Consider the following 12,071-nt stretch of genomic DNA (forward strand, 5'->3'; position numbering starts at 1 on the left):
AAAACATATGACAAATGGTTTCAGTCAAACTTTCACAGAAAGTTTCAATATTTTCTATTTTTGTAGAAATTGCTTAGTAGGATAGACTCTATATATGAATTATTTTGCATGAGATTTCCTTAACCTTATTTGTGAGGAGGAATTTTTGGGACAACGACCAAACTTGAGACCAAGTTACATGATTAAAGATAATTTTTCAATAGAAAAGGACAGGAGTAGAGATATTCTCTTTAAAAAAAAAAAGAAAAAAAGAAAATAAATTCTCTTTAAAAAAATAGGGATATAATTTTATAATTGTTAGATTTTAACATAGAAAATCAAATCGATCCAACTGGGTTTTTTTCAGGTCTGGGAGAACAGACAGAATTAATTTCACTGGGAATATGAGCAACAGATTATATGACAAGAAAAAAATGAATAAACCCATTCAGCAACGCCTTTCTGTAATATCTGCCTTCAGTTATATTGAAATATTGCCTATTTTCGATTATAGAGATGGTGGTGTTCCTTATTTAATTACTTATTTAATTATTTATTTATTTCTCTCCATCACCACATCCAGTGATTGACCCTTGACATTCTCCATAGGTCGTTTAATTGCTCGGTCATTCCCAGTGACGTAAAAATGCGAGTTTCTCTCTCCAGGTTCTAGATTTTTCGTCCTTATCTGGGATGCTGCACCAATCGAACGGATGGCTGGAGTCCAGTAGCCAATCAGAACCGCGGGTGGGCGGGGCTTAACTGAATTCCAGGCTCTTGACAAATGCGCAGGTTTACCCATATTGCCGGTTGACAATATTAGTGGAGGCTGCAAGAATGCAGTAGAAGCGTTCTCTGCTATAGGATTAGAGAGAAAGAATTATCTATAAAAAGCCTGACTTACATAATAGCGTATAATTCTTCTAGCGCACTCAGACACATACTGTAGAATAGGGGTGTTGTGTTCTCACCCAGCTGCACTGTTAAAACTGGACCGGAGGTGTTGAGAATAAAGAAATAAGGACTGAACATGTCTGTGGTGGGAATTGATGTGGGTTTCCAGAACTGTTACATCGCTGTTGCCAGGAGCGGCGGTATTGAAACCATTGCAAATGAATACAGTGACAGATGCACTCCGTAAGTATAGCATTGCCATCTCTGTAAAATGATGCTGTGTTGTTACGCAACGTTTGCTGTTGTCTAGCTGGCAATGTTCCCGATCCAGTGTATGTTGCTCCTGCGACTGTCAGTTTTGTCCGAAGGATGCTAAACCTCCATTTTGCACGAAAAGATCAGTTTGACCTCCGTATGAGTCTTATCAATGATTGCTACGCCCTTAATTATGCCTGAAAGCAGTGCTAAAGTATGCTGTTTTGTGCTTTTATTTATCCAGTTAGCTTATTATCACAAGGCTTATTGTCGTTATTTCATATTGTGAATAAGACACGCACGGCGTGCAATTCCCACATGCCATACACACATTCAGTCGCTAGTGAAATTGATTAGAGTAGCGGTTTTGTGGCTTTTCACACACGAATTCTACCTGCATGTCGTGCACGAGCACCTCACGGGAACGGTATAATCTGACACCTCACCCTGCATGGGGTGAATCCACGAGACTGTGACCGAGGCCGTGTAGGCTGTCCTGTCTGTCGACACTCGTTTGGGTGCGGCAGCACATACTGTACAATCTAAATTAAAACTCAATATTTTGTTGTATTTTCATACACGGGCTTTTGGACAAATGAAGGAAATCAGTCAAAGTAGGAGGTCACTGCAGTGCTTACTCAAACACAGAACGTTCCCCTAACGTTCCTATATGGTTCCCATTTGGTTATTTTTTTGGAACCAAATAAGAACGTTCTAGAAACGTTCTCTGTAGGTTCTTTTTATGGGTCATTGATGAATAAAGTATTTTCAAAACTGATGTAATGCATCTTTTTCAGGCATGAACAATGTGTTTTAAGTTTTAGTTGTTAAATGACATTTCAAAGTGTTAAAATATTTTTTTTTGGCTATTGTCGTCAGGCGGTATAATATAGTTTATGTATATACTGCAGTTGTACCACCTGACATGGAAAGTGTACCAACCTACCCATACTTGAAATTAGCATTTTTTTTTCACCAGTATTTGAGAGAGATTTACTATCCTTTTCACTCTGCCACAAGGATCAGTTGGGCTCCTCTGGATGAAGCATTATCATCTTTACTGTTATTACTTTGTCAATTCATAATAAAATAGCCTTGTTTGCAGTTGTGCCACCCTGACATAATAACACATGCCACAACTGTACATGCCAATCAGTTTTTTTTTTTTGCACTGAAATTAATCGGAGATGATTAGGATGTTCATTACACATTTGCAGATTTAATTTGATTTTAAAGCTATTATGCCGTAATATGATCTCAAAAACCATCTGCCTTTACACCATAACTCAATATCTCATGTAGGTTAATATCTACTGAAGTTATGAAAACGGAAATATTATAAAGAAACATTGCTACTATGCCCTGACAGAAAATGTATGACGTTTTACAGCTGTGCTGTCCTGTACAATATCAGAGATTTACAGCAACAAAAATCAGGCAGCATCAATGTAATTTTCATTCTTAAAGGGATAGTTTGTATTTACATGTCATAATTTACTCACCCTCATGTCATTTTAAACCTGCCTTTTATTCAAAGGAATACTGAATGTCGGTAACCAAATGGTTTTGATAACCATTGACTTCCATTGTATGGACAAAAATATTTCTTAAAATATATTTTATGTTCCACAGAAAAACGAAAGTCATACAGTTTTGTAAAGACACAAGGGATTTTTAGAAAATTTCCCTCATATTACATAGGTCATATTAGTAGTTATAAAAAACTGCCTACTGACCTTTATACATGTGTGATTATTTTGTCACACATCCTGTATAGTGTCATTTCATTCATTCTTTAAGTGAATTAACATTTCACACATTATTGTATTGATTGATAGCATGTAAAGAAAAAAGAAAAAAAAAAAGAAAGCAGGTTGCACCCAAATTTGTTGACTTAAACCCAAACATAGTTTTGAACATGTTGACCAGATTATGAATCTAATTAACATAACTCGTTTATACACAGTGTTTGTTTTTTTTCCTTCAGTTTGTAGCTCGTTTAATTCCACTAATAAGTTTCACTATCATAAAATCTAATTGCTATGAAATGCAGAAGTCAAATATTTTGAGGACCTCCAGCTGCTAGCAGTCTTGATATACCTTGGCATGCCTTTTCAAACCTCAAAAGCTTATTCCACATCATAATGTAGTCTAGACTCAGAAAAGGCTTGTGATAAACACTAGTTAAGTCGCTGTCCAAGGTGCTGATCCACACCCTACTCATCCAGGTTCTATAATGCATCAGTTTGGAAATAAAATATGGAGGGTGTTACCAAAATGCATGATACATTTATGAACGTGTCATCTTTCCCAACAGAGCATGCATTTCTCTGGCCCCTAAAAACCGGACCATTGGAAATGCTGCTAAAAGTCAGGTACGGAATGCTGGTCATTTCATGCTTTCTACTTTATTGAACCTTTGAAATATTTGCTAATTGTAGAAGTACTCAGATTAAGTGTGCTATTAACCAATAAACATGCCCTCTGCAGATCATAACTAACTTTAAGAACACGGTTCATGGCTTTAAGAAGTTTCACGGTCGAGCGTTCGATGACCCATTTGTTCAAGGGGAAAAATCGAAGTTGCCTTACAGCCTTCACAAACTGGACAATGGCAACGCTGGAATAAAGGTAAAATACTGTAACTGTTCTGCCATCACTCTGAAACACTTTATTTTGGTATTGTAGACCACCGTCCCAAAAATCTAGGCTATTTTGGACTAAAGCAAAAAATTAATTGACAAAACTGGAGTTGTTGTGTGTATTTTTTTGATTTTAGATTATAATTTTTTTTAAGAAAACAATGTTCTAAAAGGGGCTATATCTAGAATTCAGAAACCCTTGTTATTAGCGATAAAGCCATAAAGTGAAATGCACATGTTACGTACAAGACTGAATGTGAATCAATCCCAGATGTACTCACGGCGAAGTTCTTTTTCGTTTAGTTGGAAATAGCTTTGCAGCGATATACTTTTAACAAACATCTCGACGCCAGCCATGCTGCTGAGAGTGACGTTTAGATGAATATGTAAATATGTGCTGTGCGCTTTCCTCTATAACAAAATAAACACAACAAAAATGACAGCTCAGAGAAAACAGCAGTTAAGAAAGCATCTGATCATAGAGATGTGGATATGTTTGCACCAGCTCTGCGATTCACTGGCATCATGTCGACAGATGAGAGAATTAAAATTACACTGTTATGATAGTTTCATTATAAAGTATGTTTGAGACTATAGACTATATAGATGTGAAACTATAGAACTGAATTAAACCCTTTTCTTTGCATGATACATTGACATTACAGTACAGAATGGCTCTTTTGGTATTTTCCTGAACATTGTATAAGCACTCATTTCATGTGTCAATGAACGGCAGAGAGGCTCTCGGGGAGAGTGTGTAAACGTCACATTCTTTTGCTTTTCCCGGCAAACACGACCCGAGTCCTTCACATAAATATCACTCTACACTACAGGCTTTCATAGATAACTTAGTAAGTTGGGGAAGGTCTCGTTTGTATGATTTGTTACAAGCTGTTAAAACATTGGCAATAAAAAAACCCCCAATTAATTCATAGAAATTCTTACATATAGCCTCTTTAAAAAGCAACTTCTAGTATGTTAAATATGCTAGAGATTCCATGCATTTGCCCATGTCACAGGTACGTTATCTGAATGAGGACAAGGTGTTTACCATTGAGCAGATGACATCCATGTTGCTCACCAAGCTGAAGGAAACTTCTGAGCATGCCTTGAAGAAGCCTGTGGTGGACTGTGTGATATCTGTGAGTGCTTCTGAATAATTGAACCTAGCACATTTCCGTAGTGATTTGTCATGCTTGTCATCTCTTTGACATGTTTGGGTTCTCTCCAGGTCCCCAGCTTCTTCACGGATGTAGAAAGGAGATCCCTGATGGACGCAACTCAGATTGCTGGGCTGAACTGCTTGAGGCTGATCAATGACACAACAGCAGGTCTGTAAAATTAAGCTAAAACATTTTTTTTATGTTGGTTATCTAACTAACTGCACTGAAAAATAAAATAGTAACCTAACAATGGTAACATCTAAATTGTTTTATTCAAGTCAAAAATATTATTTAAGTCAACCTAAACACATTGATTTATACCAACAAAACATATTTTTAATGCATTAAAAAAGGTACAGATAGCACTTAAAGGAAACAATTGCACGTTACCAGTGTACAGAAACATTTTCTAAACTCCTTGTGAGTTAAAAAGTGATTGTGTGATTTCTGTGTGACTTCTAAGCGAACCAGGGCTACATTTATTATTTTCTCTTTTGGACCGGACCAAAAGAACCAAGGGAACCGAATGACAAATGTGAACACCCTAAAAGAGGCTGCATGACTATTATGTAGATTTACTGTAAGGGTAGATTGGCATACTGTACATACTTGAGGGACTTAGCATTTCTAAAGGACTAATTAAAGGCACCTTTAATATGAATACATATTTTTCTCTCTTCCTCACTATTACTCTCACGACAATTATTAAACCCTCCTAAGGTTGCAGATCCCCTACTCTAGCTGAATGTGTGAGGGTGTTGCGGAAGCATATTTAATGTGGGATGATTGACAAGTACATGATTCATGAAACAAGTGATTACTGTTTCCTTCCCTTGTGTAATGATGTTTCCTTAGTCATTTATTTTCAGCATCTTGGACAGAGTAACTGTTTGCAGGAATAATGATGCTGGCCACTGCTCCTGTTGGGCAACTAAACAGTTGTTTGTGTGATGCACAAGTGGTTTGATTGACTGTGGAGAAGTTCTCCTTCTTAGCAAGGTTTTATCCACAAACAAAATAAGTCAAGAACATTAGATTTGCCAACATAAATTGTAACTCAGACAACAATGACAATTAAGTAAGCAAGGCATAATGTACAGTCAGCAGGTTATTATCACAAAATTACAAATTAAGAATCCAAGTTGTTATAATTTGTTCTAATTCGTTACATATTTTAGTTAAATTGTGGCCCCGTTGTACTAACTTGTTCCCTTATATTAGTTATATCATGGCAGTGTTATACTAATTAATTCCCTTGTTTTAATTTAGATAAACCGTGGTTACTTTTGTTTCCCTCATTTTAATTTAGTTAAATTGTGACTACGTTATACTAATTCTTTCCCTTGTTGTAGTCAAATTGTGGCCACATTGCACTAATTTGTTACGTCATGTCAATTTAGTTAAAGGTGCAGTAAGCGATTTCTGAGAAAAGCTGTTGAAAGTGGATCGGACCGAGCAGTACAACACACTTGTAGCCAATCAGAAGTAGGGGGTGTGTCCTCTCATGACAGTGAGATTTGAAGAAAGACTGTAGAAAGAGAGATGGCTGAGAGACATTACAAAAGAGAAAAGCTCAGAGGAATTTCACTGGAAAAGAAGGGATATGATCAGGCAAGAGCTTTAGGACCCGCGCTAATATTAGAAAAGCTTTCCAGCGCTGGAGAGACCTAAGTGGGAAGAGCTGAAAACGGACGTGAGCTTGTGTTGTTTCTGCTCCATATGTGAGTAACATTGATTTTGCTGTTTCACAGAACCAAGATATACTGTTGTTGTAATGTTAGCTCCAGTAACAGCACAGTTTTAAGTGTCATTGTTTGTCTGGAGCTGCTGAATATTAACTCTAGCTTGTATTTACTCTTATGTACTGTATGTAAATGTTTTGTTCTTCAGCTATGATAAAGAGACATCCCCTCTTGCATTGTGTGTTTGTGCGTTTTGGGACGGAGGAATGAAGGCAGGGGTTTGTTTGTTTGAGTTGATTTCAGAAATCTACAGTGTTTCTCAGAAATTCGCTTACTGCACCTTTAAATCATGTCTATAGTACATAATTACATAAGGTATAGTGGTTGCACTTTATTTTACAATAGGTGCACTTACATGTACTTACCTAAGAAAGTACTGGTAATATAAGGTAACTACATTGGTTATGGTTAGGTTTAGGGGAGGTTTAGAGTTAGTGTCTAGTTAATACCCAGTTATTGCAATTACTTTAATAAGTACATAGTATGTACATGGGGAACAGGACTGTAAAATAACGTGCTACCGGTATAGTACATAAATATAGTACATAAGGAAGAATTAGTAAGTTGTGATAGCAGATTCTTAATTTGTGGCCGTGATATCTAAATGACATAATATCCCACTTTATACACTGCTCTTTACCAAATAAATGATAGGAGAGACGCATGAAACTGGGACAGCTTAGTAGTACATCCATTATACAGTTTAAACCTCATTATACCACAATATACTGAATGCCCACAGAATGCTACAATTGACCGATCATAATGAAATATTTCTTGGCTTAAGCTACATATCTTGTGTCTGTATGACATTTGGATGGACGCACAGTATACTACTTACTGTATCTTTGCTTAAAAATGGCCAGAAAAACATCATAAAAACACTATTATGTGTGAAATTATTAATTTGGATTCCATGTATATTAATGGTAAAATAGATAATTGTGTAATATATTAGACAGATTAGTTGGTTATAATGTTAATTGGATGTTTGGATGAACCACATTTAGAAGAATTATTCTCACCTCTGTCTAGTTTTACAGTCCACAAGACCTTTTCACAAATTGTCATTTGATTCTTGTTGCAGTGGCCTTGGCTTACGGCATCTATAAACAGGACTTGCCAAACCCAGAGGAGAAACCCCGTAATGTTGTGTTTGTTGACATTGGGCACTCATCTTATCAAGTCTCCATCACTTCCTTTAACAAGGGGAAATTGAAGGTCTATGTTATTCATATCATTTATGTTTACTTCAAAATATTATGTTTAATCCTTCACAAAGCCTCAAAGATATTATCAAACCCTTTTTTGTTTCAGGTGTTGGCTACAGCATTTGACCCATATTTGGGCGGACGCAACTTTGATGAAATACTGGTGGAGTATTTCTGTGAAGACTTCAAAAACCGATTCAAACTAAATGTTAAAGACAACCCAAGAGCCCTTCTGAGGCTCAACCAGGAGTGTGAGAAACTGAAGAAACTCATGAGTGCTAACTCTTCCGATCTCCCTCTCAACATTGAGTGCTTCATGAATGACATCGATGTCCATGGGAAAATGAACAGGTAATTCCTGTTCACATGTACACTAAATATATCATCATTTATTATTATTATGGTCCCACTTTATATTAGGTTTCTTTAACTACTATGTATTTACATCAAAAGAATGTATTTGTTTGGAACAATGTACTTTCATATTGCATTGCAAAACACTTTTGCTGCAGTTGTTATTGACTGTTGCAAGTAGATGCAAAGTGTTGTTAAATGAAATATATGCAAATGAAGCATCTCAGGCTTAATGCAAAATGGTAATTGTTCTTTTGGAGTTGGATTGATGGTTTGAGCAAAAACATGTTATTGTGATTGGACACAGGGCTCAGTTTGAAGAGATGTGCACTCAGCTCTTGATGAGAGTGGAGGCGCCGTTGAAATCAGTCATGGAACAATCAAGTAAGCAGCAGCAGACGACCCAGTTCACCAAAGAATCAATCACCACAGATGTGAAATTTAAGTCCATTCCTAATATGTATGTATTTGTTATGGTACAGAGCTCAGCAGAGACGAGATCTATGCCATTGAGGTGGTGGGAGGAGCTACCAGAACCCCAGCCATAAAGGAGAGAATCTCAAAGTTCTTCTGTAAAGACATCAGCACCACACTGAACGCAGACGAGGCTGTAGCTCGCGGATGTGCATTACAGGTAAAAAAACACCTCTCTGTTGTGTGCCATGATTCTTAAACCCATAAAAGGTTAAAAAATCAGGTGATGATCTGAAATCTGGGTGTCCTTTTAACACATTCTGTTGACTATAAGTGTGTTGCACCTACATGTCTACTGACTCTCATTAGAGTATTAGTAGACTGGTAGGGTTAGGGTTAGAATAAGTTGCAAATGTAGTTATGTAGTTGCAAAGTAACTTATAGTCAGTGGAATATCTGTTGGGGAGCATCACAATAAAGAGTTGGCAGATATTTAACAGACACTCTACTAATACTCTAATGAGAGTTAGTTGATATGTAGTTGCAAAGTTACTTAAAATCAACAGAAAGGGACCATCAAAATAAAGTGTTACCCAGATCTGTCGATAGCACTTAAAATGGCCTTGATAACAGGCATGTCAGCACAGACACAGAAAATGTGTGAGCAGTGTGAGGCTGTGATACAGAGCAGTTGAACAATACTTGTGCCAGTTCCCTGGGGAGTCTGTGGATTCTGTGGGAGAGGTGTAGAAACCAGATGAAATCTGTGTGATGCATGCATGGATTACCATGCAACGCTGTCTCTGATTCCTTACACTAATACCCTATTTAGACAGCTTATGTAACTGCATTTGCTTGTATATACATAAATATTTATTTTCTGTGTGTGTGTGTGTGTGTGGTAAGTGTGCAATCCTGTCCCCAGCCTTCAAAGTCCGAGAGTTCTCCATTACAGACGCAGTTCCCTTCCCGATTACTCTTCGCTGGAAGTCTCAGACAGATGAAAGTGTTGGGTACGAGCCTTCTCTGTTTGAATCAAGTGCACGTATCTGAATTAAGCACATTGTGTCCTAGTTATTCTGTTTTACATGTCATTATTTATTTGTAATGCTCACTAAGGCAAGCATCACTATTGCTCATATTGCTCATATCACTTTTGCTCATATGAACAAACCACCAGCCCCAAGAATTAAACATCAACATATAACTGGTTCCAGTGAATAATACCTCAAATCATGCGGCTTATTGGGGAGAGGCGTGATATTACATTTCTTGGCAATCACACTTTCATTTGCACCTGGTGGGCCATAAAAAAGACCTACATGGCAGAAGGGACCCAAGCCATCTAGGCATGAGAATGTAATACACACCAACGAACACAAGCTAACCATCCTTATCATCCTAGCAAATGCACAGTAATGTGCTCTAAATCATTGTAGCAGCAACATCATGCAATAGCGACGACGACCTGTTTTCTAACTGTTGTTTTTCCATCTTCAGGGAATGTGAGGTGTACAATAAAAACCATGCAGCACCTTTCTCCAAGGTCATCACCTTTCACAAGAAGGAACCGTTTGACCTGGAAGCATTCTATAGTTCTCCACATGAGCTGCCCTATCCAGATAGCAGAATAGGTGTGTATTACTGTGTGTTGTGTGGCATCCTCAGTGTCATGCTGATTACTTTCTGTAATGGAATTCTTAAACCAGACTTTACTTAAACATCTATAGCAATCAGTATGAAATGATTCACTTTGAGTCAGATTTCTCTAGCCTAATTTACGACCAAAATGAGACCAATTACTCTGGTGTGAAGCCCAGGGGACCCTTAAATAGTCGTTCATGTCCTCATTTGATTAAGATTGCCCTCAGCATTTTGATTCATTGTGTCCGAGCACCTGTTATATCTTCAACACATTAACTGAAGTGGGTTAGGGTCACAGATGTGTCAAAATACAGCTACATGCCAGGTAATTAGGACTGAGACATGACGTCCCTTAAGCTCTAACTCCCATCACATCATATGCACTGTGAACTCTCTCAGTGCTGAGTGTATGTCTGTTGAGTGTGTGTGGGCCCTAATGCACTTTCCAAATGGCTGGGTCAGAAAATAACTTTTATTTGCGCGCTGGGATTGATTTCCATGTACTGACGTACGCTAATACGATATATGTATTGTTTTTGTATTTGTTTGGCATTTTATTGTATTTAAAAAAATTTGTTATTAGAAAAAAGTATTACACATGTTAGGAAGACAATACTTATGATTCAATACCGTGATAATACTGTAAAACGTGAAGAAAACTTGAAAATTTGAATGCTGCTCAAAGGTGGCATAGAGGTATACACAACAATTGCATGATGTAAATAGCCTACATGAAGTATATAAATTATAAAATAAAATAAAAATGACTTGGTAGGGCTGCATATAAAACTTGGTTATTGTTGATTATTGATCTTGATATTGTAAAAATTATTAATAGTGCAATTAATAGAATAGATATAAATATTTTGTGTTTGGGGAAATGCCATGTAATATTTTGTCTACACAGACAAAACAAGAACTATTTTTTAAATTAGTTTATTGCTTTTTACACATTAGAAAATCATGATTTCACATGGGTCATTAATTAACTACATTACTTAACATAGCTAACAATGAACAACCTTTCTACAGCATTTATTAATCATAGCTAATGTTAATCTCAACATTTACTAATACATTTATTTAAAAGTTGTATCTGTTAACATTAGTTAATGCACTGTGAGCTAACATGAAAATAAATATTTTCATTAACTAACATTAACAAAGGCTAATAAATGCTTTAAAAATACATTGTTCACTGTTAGTGTCACGGATAGTCAAAGAAGAGGAAGATGAGCGAAGCTGTAGTTCAAAATAGAAACTTTAATTAGCAGCAGTGTGCATGATACACAAATAACACCAGACAAAGAGCAACTGAAACAGATGGCATGCATACACAGGATAACAAGCTAAAGTACTGACAGGTGTGTGCTAATTAATGATAATGGAAAAAAACAAGGAAACTGATAATAAACGGGAACATAGGAACGAAGAAACAGGAAGCGAACTTGAAAACGAAACCAAAACACATCAAACAATGACAGTTAATGCATAAACTAATGTTAACAAATGAGACCTTATTGTAAAGTGTTATTGGTTATTTTAGTTATTCAAACTAGGAATAAATTATTTACAGAAAGTGAGCAAAGAATTTATAACGTTCCCTTTCACTGAAGCTGTACATGACGTCAGTCTAGCAAGAGTTTTGCACTCTTGCAAAAACAACCGTTATAATCACCAAAGCTCTCGATGCTGCAAAATAATTCTCTGACTTGCATCGTATCTGCACTTTGTTTTATTTTGAGAGAATGCATGCACTGAACGCAACTCCGG

At 36.7% G+C, this 12,071-nt stretch overlaps 1 protein-coding gene across 1 annotated transcript in view; it reads left to right on the plus strand.

Annotated features, from left to right (window-relative positions):
- The first annotated feature begins 779 nt into the window (after positions 1-779).
- The window catches only part of hspa4l (heat shock protein 4 like), a 22,002-nt gene continuing 10,710 nt past the window's right edge, over positions 780-12,071 (plus strand). Inside the window, exons 1-11 of the mRNA XM_079852458.1 lie at positions 780-1,116; positions 3,446-3,503; positions 3,619-3,759; positions 4,790-4,912; positions 5,002-5,101; positions 7,763-7,896; positions 7,993-8,237; positions 8,548-8,624; positions 8,723-8,874; positions 9,561-9,667; positions 10,155-10,288. Coding sequence (XP_079708584.1) covers positions 1,010-1,116; positions 3,446-3,503; positions 3,619-3,759; positions 4,790-4,912; positions 5,002-5,101; positions 7,763-7,896; positions 7,993-8,237; positions 8,548-8,624; positions 8,723-8,874; positions 9,561-9,667; positions 10,155-10,288 — 1,378 coding nt within the window. The 5' untranslated portion in view covers positions 780-1,009. The remainder of the gene's footprint in view (positions 1,117-3,445; positions 3,504-3,618; positions 3,760-4,789; positions 4,913-5,001; positions 5,102-7,762; positions 7,897-7,992; positions 8,238-8,547; positions 8,625-8,722; positions 8,875-9,560; positions 9,668-10,154; positions 10,289-12,071) is intronic.

This window comes from Squalius cephalus, assembly GCF_949319135.1.
Source record: "Squalius cephalus genome assembly, chromosome: 20".
Lineage (NCBI taxonomy): Eukaryota > Metazoa > Chordata > Actinopteri > Cypriniformes > Leuciscidae > Squalius > Squalius cephalus.